The sequence below is a fragment of the Pygocentrus nattereri genome, chromosome 18 (genome assembly GCF_015220715.1).
Source record: "Pygocentrus nattereri isolate fPygNat1 chromosome 18, fPygNat1.pri, whole genome shotgun sequence".
Classification (NCBI taxonomy): Eukaryota; Metazoa; Chordata; class Actinopteri; order Characiformes; family Serrasalmidae; genus Pygocentrus; species Pygocentrus nattereri.
This window is the reverse complement of record NC_051228.1, coordinates 32,768,693-32,796,595: the sequence shown is the minus strand read 5'-3', so window position 1 is coordinate 32,796,595 and position 27,903 is coordinate 32,768,693. Positions and strand designations below refer to the sequence as shown.

Here is a 27,903-nt window from a genome sequence, read left to right as displayed (position 1 = left end):
GGATCCCAGACCAGAGCCAGGACTCTGCCTCGCTCCTCGTTGTCAAAATTGGTATTTTTGGCTTTATGTGATTTGGCACGCTGTATTTTTGTTTTGATAGCACAAGTCTCTCAAAATGGACATAATGAGTGTAAAAACATATGATTTGCATAGTGTGACAATAAGCTGGGGATGTATTCCTTAAGACTGACACTAATTAAAGGTGAAATAGGAGTTATGGGTTGATCAGAGTTTGGAGCGATGTTAACATGTGGTTTTAAGCTCCAAATTATGCATGCAAACATGCCTTTGAAAAATAACTGCTACAAGTGAGTCAGAAATAGTCAAGGGCAAAGGGCACAAATACTCCCCAAATGCATATTAGATTATTTTTAATTATCCAAAACAATTAAATCACTGAGATCTTTTCACTTACATTATTCTTTAAGACTTAAAGCTAAACTTTATTCTGATTGTCAGTGACAGCAAAATCTGCTGCTTAAAATGATTTACTACTCCTGAGAGCATATGTTTTATCATACATTACGTATTCAGCTCGTTGTCTATGTGTCTTTCTCTCTTTGTTTCTCTGTCATTAACAACCCTCTGTCTTACTGACTTTTCCATGGCCATGTTTTGGAGCGGGCAGCTGCAGAGATCCAGAGAGATGTGACGTTTGGACGTTTGGTGTGAGGCCAGAGGAGCCACAGTGCCATTAGCCCATGACACTGGACTCTGACGAGCAGCTGTCCCTAATACCCTCCCTGAACAGATGTGCCGCTGCCCTTTCATCTCCTTACGGGAGCAAACGGCGAGTTCGCCACTGCCACTGCCAAAACTAAATCAAGTCAAAGTATGTTTCCATTCTAGTAATGGAGATTAATTCGGAAACACCCGGATTCAGATTAACCCGGACTGCATGAATCACCTGGCTGGCCATTCGTTGTGACAGTACTATGCTGTCTATGCCTAGCCTTGCACAGTTGGCTAAAGTTATTAGGCTTCAGCGAGAGACAGGGAAAGGTGCAAACACGAGAGAGAGCGAGAGAGAGAGGAATTAGACAGATAAATCTGAACAGCTTTCTGCAAAATCAAATTAGTGCCCTCTCAATCTTATCAGTTGGGCGTTTTTTCTTCCTGTTTTTTTTTTTTTCAGCTCTTGAAAAGTCTATTGAGAAACCCATTCTCTCTCTCCCTCTCTCTTTTTTTCTCCATCATTGCACTGTGAAACAACACAATGATCAGCCCAATAGATCTTCAGTGTCAGATTATTCAACAGGAGACTGATGAACCCCACTCAGTTCTCTGCACTAAGTGGATGTATCACAGCCTGGCTGAAAACACTCATTAACACGTGGCTTCAGTAAATCATCAGATCAAACTCACACACAGACAGATAGAAATGACAAGGAAGCACAAGCAAATCCCACTGGGGTTTTTAAATAATTTGTAATGACGTAATAATTTGACGTAATAAGTCAAAGCATTGTTAATTAGGGGGTGGTGCTAATTATAATAGCATGACAACAAAGAGTTTTCTCTTACTGTACCAATGTTTGACATATGGTCCACTTATCATATACCAATTATGAACTAATAAGACATTAACACATATTTGAAAACCAACCACAACAGCTCAAAAAACTTCCACTGCCTACTGCTCCATAATTGTGTCGCAAAATGTCACTCGCACAATAGTTTTAGCAGTAATATGTAGCATAGTATACATATTTTAATCATATAGCTTTATAACCATAATCAAGCAAATGAAGACAGAAACAAAGATCCTGTTAAATAACAGACACTTTCTCAAAACAGTAAGTCTATGTGTATGTGCACTTTATTAAACAGATATGGGAGTTTATTTAATAGTCAAAATGCAGTACATTCCGTATTCCACTGACTTCCGGCAGTTTCTAAGGCTTGAAGGTAAACTCTGGGAGCCCAGAGGAAATTGTAGGGATTTGATTTAGTCCGCTGGCTTTGGAATTCACTGATAGGGACAGCAGATATATTAGGTGTCAACATGAGAGGGACAAGTGACTGGAAGGAGATGCAATCAAACAGAAGGCAAAGCAAGTTAAGGATTCTCCTGTTACAAAACCACAAGCAGATTTCTCTAGAAACAACAAAACAACAGAGCACGTTGGCTGTTTCTATACTGTTTAAGTATCTGCTAAGCCATCAGAGTGATTCTAAGCTGTTTTTCCTCCAGTTTTCATTTGATGCGGAGACGCGGAAGGCTGACCTCAGGAGGAAATTGCCAGTAAAGGGCCTGCACAGAAAGCCCTAGGCCGACGGCATGGTTCCCAGCAGGATCCGCCAAACACACAAGCAACAAGCCAATAAATCACACCCATTTCAGCTCTCACAGCCGATAAATGAGAACAAGTTTGATCTAGCAGGCTGCCTGACAGGATGATGCTATTCATACCACACAATTAAAATGAAATGATGTACTGTAGGAGCGCTGCATATTTGTTTACTTCACTATTTACAAAGCTATAAAAGCCGCATCGCAAAACTGTATCGCATGCAGTCTTTGTAAGCCTCTTTTCCTTGGAGCTGAAGAACGTTTTATGTGTGGTTCAGAACATCGCATTCAGCTTAACTTAACTGTAGAGATGAGTCAGTGCACCAAAGGTGAAGAGAGGTTTCCAGACAACGTGCTGAATAATTCAGAGTTTCTCACTCGGTACAAATAGCCATTTTTTTGCTGACACACAGCACAACCTGTGTTTTTCTCTGAACACGGCTCATTTGGCCCTGTGAAGCAGAAGGCTCTTCCTCAAACTTTAAAGTTTAATTTGATTCACTGCACTTTGTAATTGTTCTGCAATTAATCCACTTTGCAAGGGAAATACCTATGAAAATTTAATTATATTTCTCCATTAATTGTTGAGATCGTTAAGCATATAATATCCTCATAGGCCTATGGGTACGGAGCAAGGAATCTCATAACTCAAGAGAGTCATCGTGCTTTGCTGTAAGGTAGAGATGAAAGAGTACATCATTGTGTGCAACCGCTATGACAGCCGCAGCCCTTAATTATGATTTGTTATAAAAATTATGAGACGCAGGCCTTCAAAATGACAAACCGTACACAACAGAATGCACTCGATGTCATACTGACATTTATCAAGCCAGAGGCTGAGAATTAATATCAGTAGTGGATTCGGGGCCTGGTTTTACAAAAAACTACACCTTTTACATCACCATGTGTGACTGTGGTCTGACGGGACGGAGTTGTTTTCTTGACCTGCTATTTGAGAAAATATTTAAGCTGAAGCGATCTTACGATAAAAGGTCACTAACTAACTTTTTTCCCCCTCCATTCTGAAGTAATTGCACATGATTATGTGTTTGGCAACTTCATTATTGCACACACAGAAATGTCATGTCACTGCATTTTTAATAAACAGCACATGAAGGAATCTACAGTAAGATTTGGCCTATTTAAGTTCGGGAGTTAATCGTCTATGATTCTACTGACAGTAATACAGTGACAGTTTAAAGTCAAATGCTAATCTAAATAAAACAATAAAGGGGATAGAGGGAGAAACAAACACAGAGAGAGAGAGAGAGAGAGAGAGAGAGAGAGAGAGAGAGAGAGAGAGAGAGAGAGAGACATAAGAGAAAGAGATACAGAGAAATGCTGTCACTGTCACTGGGTGAGAGAGTAGAGATATCCTTTGAGTCACCATATCTCCATACCTTTGCTGCAGTTCAGTCCAACATAATGAGAACTTTGTGTCAATCAACATCCTACAGCCACCTGGCACGCCTGCAACTAATGTGACCTAATCCACTCATGGAGATTCATGCAGAGATCCTGACATTGGTTAATACAGCAGAATGTTCCTTATTGATGAGGAGGGAACGGTTATGACTACTCAAGTTATCTAGTAACTGTAGATCATTAAAAAACAGGCATAAGGCTTGCTGTAGCCCTATGTCTAAATACAGAGCTCACAAATAATTGACCTTAATAAAAATACATTTTAAAAAATAAGGCATATAAAGATCCATAACAGTTCTGGAATGAGGAAACTGCATCTCCAAAACTCTGAATTTCCAAAAAGACAGCAACTCTAGACCTAATCACCAACAACACCGACAAGCCATCAAGTGCCTAATAAAAAGAACATAAACAGAAGAGGATGTGTTACATAATAATAGTAACAATAATTATTTCAAGAGATTGACGTTTTGCAGCAATGACAGGCTAAATATTATTACTAAACCACTACTATAGTAACAGTTATGGCAAATTAAATGAACAGTTATGACAAATTAAACAACTATATACAGCAGTCACAACGTAATACACTAACAAACTAGACTCAGTGAAATGAATCAGCTCCTTTAACCCTCAGCTTTCTTACTTTCACATCCATCACCTCCTTTTAATCCAATCTCTTTACAACAAAGCAGCCTTTGACATAAATGATTACTCCCTGGCTAAGCTGTCATATTGTGGGAACGTATACATCCGCTTAGTGTCCATTTAATTAAAAGGAGAGGTTTATTTATTTAAATGGAATCAGACTTGTAGCAGGCTATAAGAAACACTGCACAACTGTTTTAGTATCGAACAGCTTACAATGGAGACCACCACTGTCACCTGAACTGTATCCCGGAGCAAACTGACCACCGCCAAGGCGCCGGGAGGGGGATGGGGAACATAGCGCTTACCTGAGGAACACCGTCTCTCCTTGCCGGACTGTGATATTGTCCATCACTTTGTTGTCAGACTGAGAGTCCCCCTGGCTCCGGACTGGCAAACCTGCGGGAACAAGAAACAGCAGCCTGAGACAGAGCGGCAGCAAGCGCTTCCAGCAGCCATACACTTCCATCTTCAGCTCCCCCTTCTCTCTCTCTCTCCCTCTCTCTCTCTGAGACTCCGCCGTAAACACACGAGCAGCGAGCCGCTGAGGAAAGTGTCAGTTAGCCATTATAGTCAACGGTTAATCCAGGTAGAGAGGGAAAAAATCCCCCTGCGAGTTAGTGGCGCTAAAGCTTCTCTCCCCCCTCAGATTATGCTGTTGTTCAGCATCGTAAACGTGTGCGGGTCCTTATTTTCTGTGCGGGCTGTTTTCTCTAAAACGCCCCCAGTTCTAAATCCACTCTTCGCCGCGTTAACATCTACTTTGACTACTTAAAGTTGAGGCGGAGGGAGTGGGCAAGTGAGCCTGCTTGTCGAAACGAGATTGAGGGAGGATGCGCATTCTCTCTCTCTCTCTCTCTCTCTCTCTCTCTCTCTCTCTCTCACACACACACACACGCACACCAACACATTCACACACAAGTTTGTATTCCTGTCGCTGATGGATATTTTGCGCTGTATTAGAGGGTTACTGGGGCTAAATACCGAATTATTATGTAAATAGAAATAATGTAACCACCGCTACACCTGACACAAACCCTGCCTCACCAACAGGACTTCTTTATTCCAAAAAATAGAAACTTCATTTCTGTATGAAAAAGGCGCTTTTGTTCCTTATTGGGACCAGCCAACGTCAAACCGTCAACATTTTATAGCGTCCTACACGTAATTGGTCCTCACAGAGGGCTAAATACATGTCCACACATTCTCACACACACGCAGCGGAAAAGTGCTCCGCTCAGTTAAATACCGTTAAGTTCACCTATGAGCACCGACACGTTTTCGTAAAATGAAAAAAAGGTCGCTTGCTGTTGTTGCTGTGGAGGAAAATACATCTAAAAATGAGTCGGAGCTCCGAAACAGCATCACTGCTCCGCTTCTAAACTCAGCGGGGGAAAAGAAGACAAAAGCTATAGGCTAAGCTAGGCTAGGTGTGGAGAGGAGCACGTTGTCATGGCAGCAGCGTCACGCGCTGCCTTGTTTTGGCGCGTAAATCAGTATGCCTTCACTCAGATGGAGCCGCTGTCTAATGTCCGACATTGATGTCGCTGTTCCATTCCTAACTAGCAAGAAAACTGAAACAACAGTTACAGACCGCCACGCCGAGTATCAACGCGATCATTAAGTTATGAATACAGAGGGGTCTAACTGCAGTGCAGTACCGCACTCCCAGACCCAGACATGGCGTTACATAAAGGTCGACAGTACCATAGGTCGCGTTACATACAGCATGTTTTACAAACCTTAAACACTATGGCTGGGTCCCAAATGGCTACCTACATAACTGAGATATGTGGCCTTCTACACAAAAATAGTGCCCTATGTGTCCCGAATTGTCCACATGGGACAATCTCAAATCTCTTTGCTAGACATATTATGCACTGTTTGGCTGCTGCAGTTATTATGTTGAGACCTATGTAGTGCACTACATAGGGAGTAAGAAGCTGTTTGCAATTCAGCCCTAGTGATCATGAAACAAAAAGGTTTACTGTGCTGTCCAGCTGGAGAGTCGGACTGTGTGAACGATTGGCTACTAAGAAATTATTTACATCTGTGCAGGCATAACAGCAGCACGGAAATATACTGCGGCATTTCGCACTGCCATGGGAGTGCGTGAGGTGTGACCATGCAAAGCAGCCACACACAGAGGCTCTCGGGAGGTGGCACGCTTGTGGTAGAAGAGATATTTATTATTAGAAATAAGTTGATAGTTTAATGAGTTACTGTTGTGTTGCTTGTGTTTTACCGTGCTGGGCTGTGGGGTAATAGTGTCAGTATTAAGTGCCTAACAAAGTGAAGTATGGTTAGAAGTAACCTGCCTGTGTTCAGCTAGCATTGCTGCCTGTTCAATAAAAGAGCATTCACTTTTAAAGTGCAATGTTTCCTGCGTTGACGTCTTGCTAACACTACAATATTTTAGAATTGAGAGAGCAATAAATGTAACTATAAATACAAATAGTTTGAAATTGTTTCCTTGTTTACTACCATAGCTATGAAAGCCAAAGGTGCAGCTGCAGGTTCTAAACAGAGGCGCAGAGAGCTAAAGTGCGGACGCTAAACTTGCCAAGCTGTGGCATCTTTCACGGTCATCAAATTCAAAGGTAATCAATACAGCACACACAAGCAAGGTTATATTTATGACTGATAAGATCTCAGCTAGAAGGACAAAATTACTCAGAACACTAAGTGAAAGGCCTGATTTTAAGGGCCTCTCTTTCTGTTCCTACATGCAACACAATGCGGCAGTGCCTAAATATGCACTTCTATAGAAGCCATTTAAATGACTTCATTTGCTATCCAGTGTCAAACAGGAGGATATTTGCTTTTTGAGTCTTTGGTTTTCTCCCTATAGGCTTGGACTAGGACTTCTGTACAACTGTTTGTAACGACAGCCCCCTTCACTGTGGGATTTGAATGGAATTGTATTTAACTAGGTGACAGGTGGAAGTACCACGGTAAGGACTGAGGATGTGTGGATATATCACCCTACAGAAATCATGCTTATTAAATATTTTAATAAACACATCTCATGACAAAGAATCATGATCTAGGACAATTTTTACCATTTTTTAAAAACATGCCACTTTAACACTGTTTACACTCACTGTTTACAGCGGTAATTATTTTCAATGAAGGAACAAAATGTTAAACCTGTCTCAATGCATGTGTTGTGTTTTTTTGAGTGTGTGGGGAACTAAAAATGGATCTGTACATGGAATCTGGCCAAAGAATATCCAGATAGAATCTGGACATAAAACACATTAATACAAGGTGTAAAGAAGTACTTTCACTTCTAGATTGGATGATTGTACACCGAGTGTATTTGTTCTATTACCAGAGGTGGACGGAGTACACAAATTATGTACTTGAGTTAAAGTAGAGATAAAAAAGGTAAAATATTACTCCAGTAAAAGTAGAAGTCCTTACTCTTAACCTCAACTTGAGTAAAAGTACAAAAGTATTTACCTTCAAATGGACTTAAGTATTGAAAGTCTTTTTCTTCTTCCTTCGGCTGCTCCCTTTAGGGGTCGTCACAGCAGATCATCTGCCTCCATCTTGCCCTATCCACTGCCTCCTCTACTTTTGCACCAACCATCTCCATGTCCACCTTCTCTGAGGTCTACCTCTTGTCCTTCTACCCGGCAGCTCCATCTCCAATTCTTTGACCAATATATCCACGATTCCTCCTCAACACATGTCCAAACCATCTCAACCTGGCCTCTCTGGCTTTATCTCCAAACTGCTCCACCTTCACTGTCCCTCTGATCTGCTCATTTCTAATCTTGTCCATCCTTGTCACTACCAACGAAAATCTCAGCATCTTCATCTCCGCCACCTCCAGCTCAGCCTCCTCTCTTTTAGACCGAGCCACAGTCTCCAAACCATACATCATAGCAGGACGCACTACTGTCTTGTAAACCTTCCCTTTCACTCTAGCTTCTGTCACACATCAGCCCTGACACCCGTCTCCACCCACCCCATCCTGCCTGCACCCTCTTCTTCACCTCTTTTCTACACTGTCCATTGCTCTGGATGGTTGAACCAAGATATTTGAAGTCATCCACCTTTACGACCTCTACTCCTTGCATCTTCACCTTTCACCTTCTCCTCTCCAGTGCAAACCTCCACCTCTCCAGATTCTCTTCCACCTGCTCTCTACTCTCACCACAGATTACAATGTCAGCTGATCCCTGATGTAACCCTACCTTCACATTGAAACCATTTGTCACTCCAATTGCACACCTCACCACTGTCTCACTATCCTCATACATGTCCTGCACCACCCTAACATTTTTCATACAGTACCACAGTTCCTGTCTTGGCACCCTATCATATGCCTTCTCTAGATCCACAAAGACACAATGCAGCTCCTTCTGACCTTCCCTGTACTTCTCTACCAACACTCTCAACGCAAAAATTGCATCTGTGGTACTCTTTCTGGGCATGAAACCAAACTGCTCCTCACTGATCTGGACCTCTCGCCTTAGCCTTGCTTCAACATTCTTTCCCATACTTTCATGGAGTGGCTCATCAACTTTATACCTCTGTAGTTACTGCAGCTCTGCACATCACCCTTGTTCTTAAAAAATGGGGACCAGTACACTGCCTCTCCACTCATCAGGCATCCTCTCACTCTCCAGGATTTTGTTAAACAACCTGGTTAAAAAGTCCACTGTCTTCTCTCCTAAACATCTCCATACCTCCACAGGTATGTCATCTGGACCCACTGCCTTTCCATTCTTCATCCTTTTTAAAGCTGCCCTCACTACCACCTTACCAATTCTCTGCACTTCCTGATCCACTATCTCTCCCCCCATTGTCCTCCTCTCTCTCTCGTTTTCCTCATTCATTAGTTCTTCAAAGTACTCCTTCCATCTACTCAACACTCTCTGTTCACTCACTAGTACATTTCCCTCTCTATCCTTTATCAGTCTAACCTGCTGTACATCCTTTCCAGCTCTATCTCTCTGTTTAGCCAAACGATACAAGTTCTTTACTCCTTCTTTACTGTCCAGCCTCTCATACAGCTCATCATAGGCCTGAGCCTTTGCCTTTGCCACCATTCTTTTCGCTATGCGACTAGCCTCACAGTACTCCTGCCTACTTCCCTCATCTCTCTAGTTATCCCACTTTTTCTTAGCTGCCTTCTTCTTCTGAATACTCTCCTGGACTTCTTCATTCCACCACCAACTTTCCTTGTCTTCTTTTCTCTGAAAAGACGAAACACCCAACACGTTTTTGCCAGTTTCTCTCACCACCTTAGCTGTAGTTTCCCAGTCCTCAGGTAGCTCCTCACTGCCCCCAAGGGCCTGTTGCAATTTTTCCCTGAACTGCCTGCAACCATCCTCCTCCTTCAGCTTCCACCATCTAATCTTTGGCTCTGTCTTCACTCTCTTCCTATTCTTTGTTTCTAATCTCATTCAACAGACAAATACCCTATGCTGCCTTGCTACACTTTCCCCTGGTACCACTTTACAATCTCCAATCTCCTTTAGGTGGCACATCCTGCTAAGGATATAATCCACCTGTGTGCACCTCCCCCCACTCTTGTATGTCACCCTGTGTTCTTCCCTCTTCTGAAAATACGTGTTCACCACAGCCATTTCTATTCTATTTGCAAAATCTACAACCATCTGACCTTCCGCATTTCTGTCTTTCACACCATACATACCCAGCACCTCTTCATCCCCTCTGTTCCCTTCACCAACATGTCCATTGAAATCTGCACCAATCACTAATCTCTCCTTTCTAGGGACACCATCTACCACTTCATCCATCTTACTCAAAAATTCCTTCTTCTCCTCTAACTGACAACCAACCTGTGGTGCATATGAACTGACCACATTCAAAATTACACCATCAACCTCCAACTTCAGGCTCATGATCCTGTCTGACACTCTCTTTACATCCAGAACACTTTTCACAAGCTGTTCCTTTAGGATTATCCCTACTCCATTTCTCTTCCTCTCTACACCATGATAGAACAGTTTGAATCCACCTCCAATGTTCCTGGCCTTGCTTCCTTTCCATCTACCTTCTACCTTTTCTACCTTCCTTCTCTCCATCATGTCTGCAAGCTCTCTGCGTTTACCAGTTATTGTCCCTACGTTCAGAGTCCCTACTCTAACCTCCACCCTCCTGCCTTTCCTTCTTTCTCGCTGCCTTCTAACCGACCTTCCTCCTCTCCTCTTTGATGGTCTTCGACCTACAATAGTCCAATTTCCACCGGCACCCTGCTGGTCAACAGCACTGGAGGTGGTCGTGGTTAACCCGGGCCTCGACCGATCCAGTATGGCAATCATATTTGTGATCCGCATGATAGTTTTGGCACAAGTTTTATGCCGGATGCCCTTCCTGACGCAAACCTCACCATTTATCCAGACTTGGGACCGACACCAGAAGTACACAAAGTACACCCCAAATGGCTGGTTTGGACTTAAGTATTTAAAGTAAAAGTACTAAAAGAGTAATTATGGCTCTGATGTCCTGTTATCATTTTTGTAACAAGACTCGCTTCATGAACTAATTTTAGGTGAAAATCCTACAGCGTCTCTCTTGGTAAACCAGTCTTTTAATAGAACGTTATTAATTAGTGATGCTGACGCCTATTAAAATGATCATAAGGACAAAAACACTGAAGGTAAACAGTTTCCATCAGGGAGAACCGAGTGGCTCTGAAATCACTTTTACACACAAGCAAAGTTTCAGTTTAAGATTTATTTACAACTTAGTTCCAAGTTTAAGTTGAATAAAAAACTGGCTTTAAACTCAGGATTACAAATAAGTTTTCCTTTACTATGTTGATCTGTAGGTCTCTGTTCATAAGCATAAACTAACCGAAACTAAGTACTATAGAATGAAAGTGTTTGTATGAATTCAGAAAAAAAGAAACAGGCCAGTCACAACTGCATATGTGGACATATTTCTATATTGTGGTCTATTTACACAAAGTTAGGTTAGTTCATCATTTAGGTAGACGTACGTGCTTCCAGATTTTTATACTGCTGCACTGGGTCGGTATGACCAACAGGTCAAAACAAGTTCAGAACAAAGTGACCGCTGTGCCATGATTGGTGTTCTTGCTTTGCATTTCTTTTGTTTTGACATGGTACGTTTTGATACACACAAGAATCAAAAGGAACGACAGATTTCTCAAAAAGTAGTGGAGTAAAAAGTAAAATATTAGACTCTGAAATGTAGTGGAGTGAAAGTAAAAAGTCACCCAAAATGAAAATACTTAAGTACAGTACAGATACACAAAAAAACTACTTAAGTACAGAAACTAATTACATTTACTTAGTTACTGTCCACCATTGTCTATTACATATATATTGTGTGTGCACTACTCTAAACACTCATACATAAGACTATAGGCCTACAATATTATCATAGGAGGATATATCCATGAGAAAAATATTTTTAAAAAATGCAGAGGAAACAGATATCCTCCTACACTTCCAGGAGAACTAACTGCTCGATGACTCACTGCACTGCAATGGTACTAATCTCAGTCATGTCATTTAATGAAAGACAGACAGCGAGCACACTTAGATGAATAAGAACTGGTAAAAAAATGTTTTAAAAAGAAAGAAAATTAAATATACATGACTTCCACTCTTTCAGTCTAGATCTTACATGGACACGCCTATTCACAACAAGCACATTCTTGGGTGAGTTCAATTTTTTCAGGAGATCTTTAGAACAAGCGACTGGAACACTGTGAATAGATTTTACAATTAACACATTAGCATTTACCAGACTCTCTCAGATTCAAGTAAAGGTTATTTCAAGGAGTGTTATTGTTGGCCATCCTAAGGAAGATTCGAAGAACTGTTGTTGATTACAACTAGAAATGTTGATGCTGCCTCCTTCATTCTGAATAAAATGTGTAACTGTTTAAATCAGCATTCCCTGGTCCTGGGCCTGGAGAGGCCCTGCAGTATTTTTAACGCTCATGAACACTTAGGTCAACACATCAGGTATTTTCAAAGCCATGAATGAGCAAATAAATGGTGGGTTTAAGTGTCCTTTTGACAAAAATGTTTATGGATTTAAATTACCATCATATCCATTCTGTCACCAGAAAACCAGCAGAAAGTATACATACATTCTCTAATAGAATACAGTGCAATTTAGTGGTATTTATACACTAGTTACTTGATTTTTCACGCTTTAAAGCTCTGATTTATTGACCTCACTAAAAGTAAAAAGCAACAGAAACCAATAATAATTGTGGGCCATATAGCACCTTGTTACAAGAGTCTTACTGACATAGAAAAATACCCTTATGCTGATTCAAATTGCCACCACATTTACCCTTGAATATGAGAAAACATCAGATTTAGGCTATACAGTATATATATATATATAAACACATAATACTGTTTTTAAATCATGATTCCGTTTTATTTTTTGAAGGGAAAATTCTGTTCAGCCCTGTTTGGCTCTATATGGAAAAAAGTCATTAGCTCTCTTAGCTGCTTAATCAACCAGTTTACTAAACTCAGTTGGTTACTTGGTTTAATTTCACCAGCCACATCCAGGTATGATTACCGCCATATCTATTGAATCGAAACAACGTAAAGAGAAACTCTCAGGCAATGTGAAGCAGACTAGAACATTTCATAAAGCAGCACATGATGCCTCGTTCCACAAGGATTCAAAGACAGATGCATAATAAAGTGTACCAGTCTAGGAAGGGTTACAAAGCCATTAATAAGGCCCTGGGACTCCAGCGAACCACAGTGAGAACCATTATCCACAAATGGAGAAAATTTGGAACGGTGGTGAACCTTTTCAGGAGTGGCCAGCCGACCAGAATTTCAACAAAACCCATTGAAAACTCATCCAGGAGGTCACAAAGAATCCAGACGAACACCTACATATCTGCAGGCCTCACTTGCCCCAGTTAGGATGTATGTACATGATTCCACAAGAAGAAAGACGCTGGATGGATGGATGGCATCCATGGGAGAGCTGCAAGGCACAAACCACTGCTGGACAAAAAAGAGCACAAAGGCTAGTGTCACATTTGCTCTCTAGATGACCTCCAAGACTTTTGGGTTAATATCTTTAGACTAATAAGTCAAACGTAGAATTTTTGGGAAAGAAAATTACATATAGTGTAAAGCTAACACCACATTCCACTGTAAGTACATCATGACGACAATCAAATTTGGTGGCATAGGTATGGTAGTCTGGGGCTGACTTGCTTCTGCAGGACCTGGATGACTTGTTATAACTGATGGAACTATGAATTCTGCTCTCTATCAGAAAATCCTGAGGGAGACTGTTCACCTGTCAGTTTGTGACCTAAAGCTCAATGTGCAGTTAGGTTATGCAGCAGGACAACGATCCAGAGCACACAAGCAAGATAAAAAAGAAAAAAAAACAAAAATTAAGGTTTATTTGAACCCCACTGAGATGCTGTAGTTCATGCTTGAAAACCCTCCAATGTAGCTGAAAACAATTCTGCAAAGAAGAGTGGGCCAGAAGTGATGTAAAACACCCATTTCAAGTTATTGCAAACGTTTTATTGCACTTGTTACTGCCAAGGGTGGCACAATCAGTTATTAGGTTTAGGGGGCCAATTACTTTGTCTTTGTCTTCAGTAAATGGAATGATCTTTTAAAAGCTGCGCATTGTGTTTACTAGTGTTGTCTTTATCTTATATTAAAATTAGTTGGATGATCTGAAACATTTCAATGCCACCACTTAGCAAAAAAAGAAGAAATCAGGTGAGGGGCAAACATTTTTTCACAGCACTGTATACTTAGCCTAAACTGCCGTCATATACACTCACTGACCACTTTATTAGGCATACCTACTTTGTCTACTCTGCAGTTTTACAAGTATAGATTGTAGTCCGTCTATTCCTCTGTATAATTTGTAAGCCTTTCTTTACTGCATTCATCAATGGTCAAGGCCCCCAGAGGACCACAACAGAAAGGGTATTATTTAGATGGTGGATCATTCTAGTAGTGGCAAGTTATCAAGGGTTGCACTAATACAAGAGGATCAGTTACATCAGTGCTGCTGGAGTCTGAATGCTGCATTCATGACAACTGGGAGCTTGGAATTTTACAAATCAGAATCTCCCACTTCCCACTCCAAAGCTTTTACACAACTTTAGCTTCAGTCTGTGAAAACATGAAGGTAGAGCTTGTTTGGCTGCTGTGTGTGTATAAAAAAGCTCTTAAAAAGTTTTTACACTTAAAGATTTGTTTGGTTACCACATTTATTTTAAAAGTGGGCATAGGATATAATCCACCATTAATATAATGCCGAGAACATGACATGAAATTAAGCAGTTTGTGCAAAAATACTGCACAGAATGCTTAATATTACATTTATCCCAGTTGTTCTCTTCATATCATGCACAAATAGCAACTTATACGCAAACAGAAACTCAAAAGTCTGGTTAAAAAGCTTAAAACATGCTACTATCTAATTATTTTCATGGTATTCCACGTTATTATTGCTTCAAATTACAAGTTGCACGGACTTTGGAATTTTCCAACTTCAGAAACTGTCCAGAACACAGCAGTAAACACTATGTACACTTACTATCCACTCTATTAGACATGCCTACCGATTTGGTCTACATTGCAGCTGTAATGTCAGAGAAAATAGCTCATCTCTTGCTGCACAGTTTGTGTTAGTTCTCTAGTCCTTCATCAGTGGTCACAGGGCGCTGCCCACAGGAATCTGTTGGCTGGACATTTTCGGTTAGTGGGCTATTTGCTGTACAGCACTGACACTGAGGTGCTTAAAACCCCAGCAGCACTACAGATGTACAGAGTCACTGCAGTACAATGTGCTGCAGAAAATGATCCAACACCCAAATAATATCCGCTCTGTGGTGATCTTTTGGGGGTCCAGACCGCTAATGAACAGGGTAAAGTGAAGTTAATAAATTATGCAGAGGAACAATGGACTACAATCTGCACCTATATAGAAAGATGTGATAAAATCGTGCAGTGAACATCGAAACAAGGCAGGTGTGCCTGAGAACAGTGTGGACATATTAAACTATAAGGTGACAATGTATGCAAACTAGGCCTATACAATAAGCTATATTTACACAATAACAGTATAGTGGGAAATCATGATGGCTGATAGGTAATGCAGACAGACACGTGCGGTTAGCACACTTCAAGTGCACTGAGCCGCTCAGCAATGCTGCGTGGGCAGAGTCTGAAAAATGCAGTAGCATTGGGCATATTAGCCTTCACACTCCAGTGATGGGAATGGGAATTGGCTGTGACTAATACTGAGAGAAAACAGTAAAGGAAAACAATAAAGACGACGAAAAAGAACGTTTTCTTTTGCAATTGTTATAATTTCATTACGCTGTAAGGGCATCTGAGACGCATTACTGGTGCCATCAGGAAGGGGAAGATACTGGTCGATACTGGTCTCTAGTGAAAATAAAACATGGTAATAGGTCTGTATCATTTTAGAAACTGTGTACATCCACAATATAAACCCAGAGAACTTACACTGCTTGCTCCGCCCACACTGTTATATGTTTACCTGTGCACCCGCAGGAGATGTGGAGTAAATGGAGCATATTTAGTGAGGAGCTCACTGTGGCCCTTGCTAGCACTACACTCCGCAGAGGCTTTTCTGATGTGCACCATATGGTAGCTCTCTCCGTTTTTAAGACTGTTTGTCCACGGGGGAACCATGATAATCAGGTCTCGGTCACAGCAATAAGACTTCACAGAGAATGTCAAAATATGTCTTATACTTCAGGGAATATGGGGGCGGGATACAATAGTACAGCAAGGGTAAAATTTTCTTTCTTTTTTTTTTTTCTTTTTTCTTTTTGTTACAGTGAAGATCACTAATTAGAGCTGTCACATCAAACAGGAAGCAACAAGAGATGTTTGCTCTGATGCCTTCAGCACATTGGTGGGACAGTTAATTTTGAGATGCCTGTAGTTCAGCTAGAGCTCTGGGCCATCAAGTGAAGTGATGGTATGTAAGATGCAGTGGACATGAATGAATGACAATGCTTTTTAATGTATCGGACACTGTAGATCATAAAGCTTTGGACAAATACTGGCTAAGTGGTTGAACAAAGTTATGACAGCTGATAAGACACTCAACTTAGGCCTTGGATAATGAATAGATTGCAAGAGATAAGTTTAACCCAATTCAGTTTCAAGTCTTCTAAGCTGCTAGGCCAAGTCACAGTGGTAACTGTGTCCTTATCTTTTGGCAGGAGAGCTACATGGTTGAGTTGTCAGCACGTCACAAGGCTTAAAGCAATGTATCACTGAAAAATCTGGGGCCCCCTGAATCAGGGCTGTAAGGAAAATTTTGCAAGTAAAGCTCTCCTGATTGCAGAGATGCATTTTCAGGAGGCAAACTGTAAAATCCCAAATCATTTACATAGAAGCAGACAAATACCCTACATCATAAGTGTTTCCGATCTTCCAGTCAGATCAAAGGCAAGGTGGGCTTTCATGGTTGGAATCGAGGAGGGATTAGTGGCTGCAGATCTTCATGGATACAAATGACCAACAAAAAGCAAAAATCAAGTTTAGCTTATTTTGCTAACAGCACCACATTAATAAAGTACTTTTTGCCTGTATATATTAAAAAACGTTAGCTTGCTAGCGCAGCTGAGGTCTTATCAGTGCAGCACTCAACACTTCAAGTAAGTTTTTCATTATGTTATCTATAATTAGTGAGCCAGAAATTTGCCTATTTTTAGCTAGCCAGTCAGCTATCACTGCTTAGCAACAGGGAGAACTACAGCCTAACACCTTATATTACAAATCTCAAAGGCCAGGAGACTTTTTTTCTGTTTCTGCTGAGAATCTGTTTCATTCCCGCAAATTTCAATCAGTGTACATGAAACTGCTCACAACTGTGCTAACTTATTTTATCAGGACATTACATCACACAACATCAAACAAAACAAAACATTTCTCTGATGAAATCTCTGAAATTATTTTTTTGCATTATTATACTTGAGAATGTTTAACTTTTACTTTCTCAGTCACTTTGACTCAAGCATACCTTTGGCTTTGTACTTCTATATTTAATTAAGTAAGATTTTTACATAGGACCTATACTTTCACTTAAACATGAGTACTGTGTCTACCCCTGGCTGCCTCCAGCTTTAAGGCAAGCTTCTGTTAGTTGTTAGTTGCATCAGCCTACATTAGTGCAGAAATAAAGAAGCAAATTCATCCTGGACGATCCACATTTGGCCTAAAGGGAAACATGTCTAAATTAGGTTTTTGTCCAAATTGTTTCATTAAATCAAATGTGTATCCCCATATCTACTGTTTTATCTTAACTGGATGAACTTTACTCTGGGAATTTGATACAACAGGATCAAGTGAGGTTCCCCAATGTGGCTTCCATGTTTGGTGCTTTTGGAGCATTCCTTAAATGTTCAGGATGTGAAGCTTAAATTTTAATGTTCAAAACACTCAACCAAAATTGTGTTTTCAACTCTCACAGGAAAACAGTAATTAAGTGTAAGAACCCCTTAGAGAGAGACAATGTGTGTCTCCACGTGTCTGTGAAAACAGTAGTTATATTTTAGGAGAGATCACAAAGTGGCTTATGATTGGAATGCAGCAGTGTACCTCCCAGTGTATACACACACACACACGCACTGAGGCCTTCCACAAGCTCTGCTTCCCTTTCTCTCTGTGTACACACACACACACACACACACACACACAAACACACACACACACGGATGAGTGATGGCTCAGATCTCTATCACGCCAAGCAGAAGAATCTGAGCAGTGTGAAACAAAAGCTGTTGGGTGAGAGCGGATGGGCACTTTAGAGAGGAAGTGACCATCACTTTGGCCAGCGAAAGAAAATAAATGATGCTGCCGGTCTCCTTTCTGTCTACTGTCTGTAATAAGTTTCTACTTTCTGACCCCGTCAAGCTGGTCACAGGTGCCTAAGTCTAACATGCATATGGCTTTGCCTGGCCAGGAAGATTCCGTGCAATGCTGGTGGCATTCTAACCAAATTTAAGCTGACTTGCCTCTAGAGCAGACAGCAGTGATTTGATGTGCATAGACAGGTGAATTCATTTCTAGAGACATCTGCAGATTTTATAAGTAACTCCTTCTAGGAAACACACGCAAAAGAAAATTCCTAGTGACGTTTGATGAGGTCGGTGACACGGCAAAGATATAACACAGTGTTTCCCACATACTGGCTACACTCGAGCAACCCCTCCAAGCATATTTGCAGTCTCTCAAGTATGTTTCCCATTTGAACAATTTCCAAAATATTTTATAGCGTTATGAATTAGCAAAGGCACATTCTGCATAACAGCAGATGTAATATCAGCTGTGGTTCAGTGCTGCATGTTCAGCCTCCTTTTTTATTATTATTCCAAACCATACATGCCTTATTTGAACAACCAATTAAGTAAAATAAATACCAACATGAGTTTGAATAGCCTATTCGCATACATCAGAATACCAACCCCATCCCTCTAACTTATCATGATACAAGGAAAAAAATGAACACATCCTCTATAGGGAGCAAATGAATATGGCATTGTATGGAAAATTTAGTGCACAATTTATTATTATTTGCTGACTTTAACTTATTGAAAAAAAAAAATAAACATGGCAAATATGCTATATTTTTTTCACAAGTCACATGTTATGTTTTATTTTCTTTCAGCAATAAATAGTTTGTCTACAAATATGTGCAGAAGTGTGTTCCCTGTAGAGGATTTTGCTAGCATCTTTGAAAATCAACAAAATATGCAATTTGACTGGGACTATTCAAACCTTTGCTTATGACTATATGCATCACAATATTTTGTTTTTCTGAGGTTTGTGAAGAAACTGCAATGGAAAAATGCACAAAAATAATAGTAGCATTACATTAAAAGAAGGCTATTAAAAAAAATGTTTTTTTTTTGGTTAAAACAAAATTGATCATGCATAAATGAGCAGCTACATGTTACTGTGCAATTTATGCAGTTGCTAGTGGCTTTTGCAGTTTACAGGCACAATATAATCTATATGAATCGTGTTAAGTCATTTTCCCATGCATAACAAGATAAACATTTAGATATGTATGGGAAAAAAATCCATTCATATTTTTTTGTGATGTGATTTACCAAAAAGAAAAGAAAAGACCATGAAATGAAATTTAAACACTAAAAAGTAATCAAGGAAAACACAACCTCACACACAAAAGCTTAACTACAGTAAAAAGACACAAAAGCCAGAGAGAGAGAGAGAGAGAGAGAGAGAGAGAGAGAGAGAGAGAGAGAGAGAGAGAGAGAGAGAGAGAGAGAGAGAGAGAATTGGGCGTGAGGTGTGTGTCCACCACAGACTTGGACGAAGCAGTTATACGTTTATGTAAATTATATGTAAATTAGACAAATTATGCATACAATTTCTGAATTTACATTACAACCTATTATAATGGAGACTTGTATTAGCTCAGAAACATAACTAACCCAATGTCATTGGTTATGTTTACGGAGATCCCTCATGCAGATCCCTCATGAACCTCCTAGTGACATCTGCAACATTGACTCTCAGTCAAGCCCAAGGCCCCATAAAGCCTTTCACCTAGTTCTATAATGATGAAAATACAAACTTCCCATAAGCCACATAGCTATGACTTGTAGGATTTTTTCTGGAGATGGGCATAAATGGATCCTAATCTCACGCAATAACTGTCTCAAGGAACAACCACAATTAGAGACGCTCCAGGAATTCTGGGCCAATATTTTTTGTGAACGTACTTCTCAATAGCCACATTTACATGCAGCTTAAAAATACATTAATTCTACTAATAGGTCCATCAAAACAGAATATAGTCTGATTGCGCTTGTTTTTTTTTTTTAGAATTAAAATTTATATTGAATTTTTAACAACAGAGCAGATCATACAACTATACCTCAGAGGGTAATTAGAGAGCATTGCACAGACATTCAGTAAAATAAAATAAACATCTTAGAATAGTGTTTTACAACAGGTTGCATTTGGTTTCAACATCACATAAATCCAGAGTAAGAAAAATAAATTATTGATTAAATAAAATATCTACTACTTCTCTTTCCCATCCGTTGTGTGTAGTCAGAAAAGAGCGCAACTGTAAATATCTAAAGAAATCTTTTTTTTGAAGTTGAAAATGTCTACGTAGTTGTTCAAACGACATAAGGTTGTTTGTATCAATTAACTGATGAATAAACATGAGCCCTTGATCAGCCCATTTTGCAAAGCCTTTATCTCAGATGTTAGGAGTGAAGGATTTAATATGTCCAATGTGGGTTAAAACTGAAAGTGCTTTAGGCAACTTAAATGCAGCTCTAACTTTATTCCATGTTTATGTTGAGCGTGGATCTAGTCCACAATGACAAACCCTTTATTGAAATATCTAGAAATGGCAATACCTTTAATGGCTCAGGGCTCATTGTTTGTTCAATGCTCAGCCATCGTGTATGAGTGTCGTTTTGGATCCATGAGATTAATGGCTTTAATTGAGCTGCCCAAAAATAATATTTTAGAACAGGAAGATTGAGTCCCCCTTCTGCCTTACTTCTTTGGATAGTTTTGTATTTTATTCAGGGGCGCTTATTTTGCCATATAAATTTTGAGATTATTTTATCCAATTCAACAAATGTGGATTTTGGAATTCCTATTGGTAACATTTGGAATAGATATAGCAATCTTGGAAGAACATTCATACGGACAGTTTCTATACGGCCAAAAAGGGAGAGAGGTAATGCTGCCCACCGCTCTAGATCATTTTTGATTATGTCCAGTATTTTACTGTAATTAGCGTGACACAAATCATGTAATGAAAAAGGGATATTGATAGCTAGGTATTTAATGCCCTCTTTAGACCACTTAAAACCACTTCGTTGCTTTACCCTCAGTGGGACATTGCCATTGACATCCTTTGCCTTGTCTTATCAACATTTATTTTATAGCCAGAAAAATGTCCATATATAGAAATCACTGCCTTTAAGTGTGGTATTGATGATGCAGGCTCTGTCAAATATAATAGAACATCATCTGCGTATAGTGAGATTTTATGTTCTTCTGTGCCAATCAAAATTCCTTTAATGCCGTCATCATCCCTAATAAGTTGGGCCAGCGGTTCAATACTTATTGCAAATAAAAGGGGTGACAGAGACAAAATTCCTTGCCTACAGCCGTGCTCTAGGTTGAACCGTGCCGATCTAAAACCATTGACTCTGACAGCCGCCTGTGGGGATGAATAAAGTGTGTATCCAATCTACAAAGTTGGGCCCAAATTTAAACCTCTTTAATATCTGAATTAGGTATTTCCATGACACGCGATCAAATGCCTTTTGGGCATTGTTCTCTTTTTGGTGAGATATAATGTTCAATAGACAACGTAAATTATTTCCATAGTGCCTCCCAGTAATAAATCCGGTTTGATCTGGATGTATAATTTGAGTTATTATGTAATTGAGCATAGACAATGAGACCATTGAGCATAGACAATGGTCTATATGAACCACAGTTGGTAGGGTCCTTACCTTCTTTACGTAACACTACTATTGTTGCATCAGACCACGATGGTGCCATTGTTTTGGTTATGCATCCAACGATATGCATCCAACAAAGGCGGAGTGAGGATATCTCCAAAACATTTATAGAATTCATTTATGAAACCATCTGGGCCAGGACACTTATTATTCTTAAGGGATGATATGATTCTTAAGGGATACTTGTTTTATTTCCCCTTCCTCAATTGGGTTATGCAATTCTTTAGCTACTGTATCAAATAATTCAGAAACGTTTATATTTTGTAAGTAATTTGCTATACTGGCCTCATCAGAACAGGTATCAGTATCTTGGTACAAGACTTTATAAAACTCTGCAAACATTTCAGCTATTTCTCTCGGTTTTATAATAGATTTATCTCCTAGATTTAACTTTTGAACTACGTTTGAGGACTGCTGTTTTTTAATTCTAAAGGCTAAAAGTCTACTTGCCCTATTTCCATTTTCATATTACTGTTGTTTGACAAAACGTAGGTTTCCCTCAATCTTTTCTGATAATAACGCCTGAAGCTCTCTGCAGGTTGTATTTAGATCATTCAAAATGTTGGGTGATCTACCCTGTTTATGCTTATATTCCAGTGCTCTTATTCTTTCCGCTAATTCTTGCTGTTTGGCTGCATTTTGCCTTTTTCTTGCTGTTGCATAAGAGATAATACTGCCTCTTAAATAAGCCTTTGCACAATCCCACAACATAATAGGGGATGTTTCAGGTGTTCTATTTGTATCAAAATAATTCCTAAACTCTGTTTTGATGAGAGCAATGAAATCCTTATCATTAAGAAGGGAGGCGTTAAGTCTCCATTGCCTAAATGATGTAGTCAGGCTTATGTCCCACTGGATCACAACAGGTGCATGATCAGAGATTGTAATGGGCAATATTGTGATATCTTCGATTCTGTGTAACTCAGCTTTAGCCGTAAAAAAGTAATCAATCCGTGAGTAAGATGCATGTCTGTTCGAAGAAAAGGTGAAGTTTCTCTTTTTGTGAAATTTGGACCACCATATATCCACCAATCCGGCTTCTGCTGATAAGTTTTTAAGCATTTTACCCATTCTACACTGCTCAAAAAAATAAAGGGAACACTCAAATAACACATCCTAGATCTGAATGAATGAAATATTCTCATTGAATACTTTGTTCTGTACAAAGTTGAATGTGCTGACAACAAAATCACACAAAAATCATCAATGGAAATCAAATTTATTAACCAATGGAGGCCTGGATTTGGAGTCACACACAAAATTAAAGTGGAAAAACACACGACAGGCTGATCCAACTTTGATGTGATGTCCTTAAAACAAGTCAAAATGAGGCTCAGTATTGTATGTGGCCTCCACGTGCCTGTATGACCTCCCTACAACGCCTGGGCATGCTCCTGATGAGGTGGCGGATGGTCTCTTGAGGGATCTCCTCCCAGACCTGGACTAAAGCATCCGCCAACTCCTGGAGAGTCTGTGGTGCAAAGTGGCGTTAGTGGATGGAGCGAGACATGATGTCCCAGATGTGCTCAATCGGATTCAGGTCTGCGGAACGGGCGGGCCAGTCCATAGCTTCAATGCCTTCATCTTGCAGGAACTGCTGATACACTCCAGCCACATGAGGTCTATTTTCGGTCGGTTTCTAACCGTTTGTGCAGACACATGCACATTTGTGGCCTGCTGGAGGTCATTTTGCAGGGCTCTGGCAGTGCTCCTCCTGTTCCTCCTTGCAAAAAGGTGGAGGTAGCGGTCCTGCTGCTGGGTTGTTGCCCTCCTACGGCCTCCTCCACGTCTCCTGGTGTACTGGCCTGTCTCCTGGTAGCGCCTCCAGCCTCTGGACACTACGCTGACAGACACAGCAAACCTTCTTGCCACATCTCGCATTGATGTTCCATTCTGGATGAGCTGCACTACCTGAACCACTTGTGTGGGTTGTAGAGTCTCCTGCTACCACGAGTGTGAAAGCACCACCAACATTCAAAAGTGACCAAAACATCAGCCAGAAAGCAGAAAGGTACTGAGAAGTGGTCTGTGGTCCCCACCTGCAGAACCACTCCTTTACTGAGTGTGTCTTGCTAATTGCCAATCATTTCCACCTGTTGTCTATTCCATTTGCACAACAGCTGTGAAATTGCTTGTCAATCAGTGTTGCTTCCTAAGTGGACAGTTTGATTTCACAGAGGTTTGATTTACTTGGAGTTATATTGTGTTGCTTAAGTGTTCCCTTTATTTTTTGAGCAGTGTAGATATGGGTGTTTGAGAAATGGGTTGTCTATCTACGTTTGACATGACACAATTAAAATCTCCTCCCATAATCAGGAGACCGGAACTGGATTCTGTGATTGTATTAAATACTGACTTGACAAACCCCGGTATGTCTTCGTTAGGAGAGTAAACATTTATAAATGATACTGCTATTCCATCAATTGTCCCATTTACCAATATAAGTCTGCCCTCCCTGTCATTATGTACCAATGTTTCAGTGAAATTAATTTGCCTATGTATTAATATGGCCACACCCCTTTTCCTACCAGAACAATGTGATGAGTAATAAACTTTATCAGCCAAAGACTTTTTCAGTTTCTTATGTTCATCCTCTGATAGATGTGTTTCCTGTAGAAACGCTATCTGACACCTTGATTGGCTGAGTTGCAATGATGTTTTCTTCCTTTTGATTGGACTATGGAGACCCTTCACATTATAACTTATTACGGTTAATGTACTCATGCCTATTTTATAACATATTTAACATTAAGAAATTGTGTTGGAGGTAAAGACAACCAGCTGACATACACGACTGGTCATTTGGGAAAGGTAAATGCCAAAACCCAAAATGAAGACATAAAATGCAGGTGCCACGACGTTGCTGAACAATACTCCCAAGCCTTGCAAGGGTGACATGCAAATGCTCTGTTGCTCGTTTAAGTGTAGTTAGATCCTCGGGGAACAGAAAGATCAGAACGCAAAAAACACAACACTCTCTAACTTTACATGTTGCTAACATGATGCAAAATCATGGGTTTAAGTCCCTAGCCACTATGCTTGAGTGGCAACAAACACGGGCCACAAAGATTGGCTGTGTACAATACCAGTGAAAAGGAGAAAATATAAAGAAATAATGTATAGGAGTTCAAGCTCCTGCAGATATAAGTAAATGTACATACTTTAACGACATATGAAATCTTCAAGAAATATTCATACAAAACGTGTAAGACGATTCTAGCTTTAAACTGTACATAGGGGGAGTAGTTAACGCAACAATTTTTCCAGAGACATACCATTATGGAAAAACAAAGCGTTCATACTCACAATTACTAGATGAAAAGGCAACTTAAAACAAAGGCAAAACAATGTTCGAGCATTAGGGTGCAAGTTGCCTCAACGTAGCTTTTAGTACAAGTTTAAGTTTCAGTTTCAGTGTCTGTAGTGGGAAGAATAGTCTCCTTGATGTAATCCATGGCTTTTATGGGATCTCGAAATTCCTTACTGTCCTCTTTATTGGTGATTTTAAATCTTGCTGGATGAAGTAATCCAAAGCGCACATTGCCCCGTCCTCGTAAAGCTTTCCGTGCATCCGTGAAAGCAGCTCGAGCTTTGGCGACGCTGACAGTGTAATCTGGAAATATTGCCATCCTTTTGCCATTGTAAGTCAGCGGTCCCTGGCTCTTCTCAGAATGTCAGCGGCATCTTCGCCGTTATGCAGCTTAGCAATGATAATGCGGGGACTGTCTTGCTGTTTCTTGGATGTAGGTGTTCGGTGTGAGTGGTCGACTTTTACGTCCCGGTCCATCTTAAGCACTTCTTTGATCATTTTGGAGACCTCCAAAATTTTGGAGACCTCCAAAAATATCATTCAGCCGCTCATCAATGCCGGCTATGCGAATGTTTCCGCGCCTCATTCTCCCCTCCATATCCTCACACTTGTCCCGTAGCTTCGCTAGCTTGCTATGGAGTTCAGTTACAGTGGTCTGCAATGTAGATACCTCATCAGACCACGTTGATAGTCCACTTTTCATGTCTTCAATGTCTGTTTTCATAGAGGTGATTTCTGCTCGTGTTGTGGTAGCGTTGCTAGCAATTTCGGCCCGCACTGCTTTAATGTCAGCCTTAAGAGCATCGAGGTCTTCAGACAGCGCACCCCATATTTCTTCTCTTATGATTTTGGAAATATCACCTTGTATGGAGGCTAAAATCTCAGCTTTTACTTCCTCACTCATGCCCGAGCTTTTGCGTTGTGGGTCTTTATCTTCTGGTGTGCGCTGCCTCGTCGATCTAGTGTTAGCTGCTAGCCTTGATGTGTTGCCGTTGTACTTAAATTTGCAAAGTTTATATGCCATTTAGCAAAGAGCATGCGATATTGTTTATCCTTTTGAAGCTCGAAACTTTTAACAGACTGATGTTGGTCACGTTCTGTATAAATTCGTCGTTTTTGACAGTGAAATGTTAGGAAATCTGCAGGAGCTCTGAAATACACGTCTACTCCATCTTGGCCCACTGGAACCCACCGATTGAGCCATTTTGGATCTGATTACTTGTAGTGAGCATGTAAACAGAGATTTTCCATCAGATTGTTGAGTAGAGTGAGCATAGAAACACCTCAGTCTTGATCAATAATTGTTTTGATCAATTTGAGATGTGATAATGAAGCTGACACACAAACATTGATAAAATGTAGAAATTGGGATTAAACCACCTGTAATGTCATTATCATCAGGAGATATAATCTTCCTCTCTATAGGGTTACAAATGCAGTAAGATTAATAAAATAGACGTTTTCAGCACAACCCAGTGTTGCTCTGCACTTCCAGAATACACTAATATCCAGTTGTGGGCTGGATTAGGGAACCAGCTCCGTGACCAGAAGGTCGCCGGTTCGATCCTCTTGGCTGACAGTCCATGACTGAAGTACCCTTGAGCAAGGCACGTAACCCCCAATTGCTCCCCAGGCACCATGAATAGGGCTGCCCACTGCTCCGGGCAAGTGTGCTCACTGCCCCCTAGTGTGTGTGTTCACTAGTGTGCATGTATGTGGGTGTTTCACTGCACGGATGGGTTAAATGTGGAGGTCTAATTCCACAGTGTGCAAACACAGTTGGCAAAAATGGTTCTAATACATCAACGATCAACATGAAATATCAGTCTAATCCAACTATTTGTCTGATGCTTAATCAATTTTCTAAATATACAGATATGCTTCCAATATTATCATCCTTTCCCATTTTCTATTGATAAATGTAGCTGTTAAGTGTTGAACCACTGGCAAATACCTGTGATATACTGAGAAAAGAGTCCTGAACTGTAATTTTATTTATGATAACACCATCATATTATCCAGAGAGAAGCACATGTGAACTACTCAGGAATCTCCTGATGAGTATAATAAGGGATTGTAAGTCTTGACACCTGTATGCTACTTAAGGTATTCATTTTAAAGACACAAGAGATTTGAGACATGAATAATTAGTCTAATAACATACCCTCGGATTATGGCTGTGTGTAAGCCATTATGTACATTCATTTAAGACTAAAGAATCCCAAACAAAAGCTAGTTGCATTAGTGTTCCTGTGTTGCTGGAACTCCTAGGCTTTGGAAATGAGTCACGCTCCGATCCTGTTGCAAAACACTGATAAGCGGAATCGTCTCTATCTGAAGATCTTTACAGTAATAAAGTTGGAGAGGCAGAAGGAAGGCTTCCCGGAGTCGGATCAGACAGAAGCAGATTAATGGAAACAGAGTGAATGAAATGACTGCATGATAATTTACCTCAAAACTTGGCAGAAAGATGAACCCAGTGAGGAAGATTTCACAATAGCTACACTGACATGAAGGGTCTTTCTTGGTTGTCTTTTCTACGATTGCAGGACTGGACTCTTAACTTCAGAGGATGTTAATAATTCTAGAGGCTGATAAGGCTACTCTCTGTGGAATAGATTTCCTCTTAACCACAGTATCACATTGATTAGATTTGATCTCTACACAAACCCAATTCCTATATTATATTGA

At 40.3% G+C, this 27,903-nt stretch overlaps 1 protein-coding gene across 6 annotated transcripts in view; it reads right to left on the bottom strand.

Annotated features, from left to right (window-relative positions):
* ntm (neurotrimin) overlaps positions 1–27,903 on the bottom strand; it is a 420,957-nt gene that overhangs the window by 115,031 nt on the left and 278,023 nt on the right. For all 6 annotated transcript variants that reach the window (XM_017691327.2, XM_037547311.1, XM_037547312.1 and 3 more), the window contains exon 2: positions 4,675–4,765. In XM_017691327.2, coding sequence (XP_017546816.2) covers positions 4,675–4,765 — 91 coding nt within the window. The remainder of the gene's footprint in view (positions 1–4,674; positions 4,766–27,903) is intronic.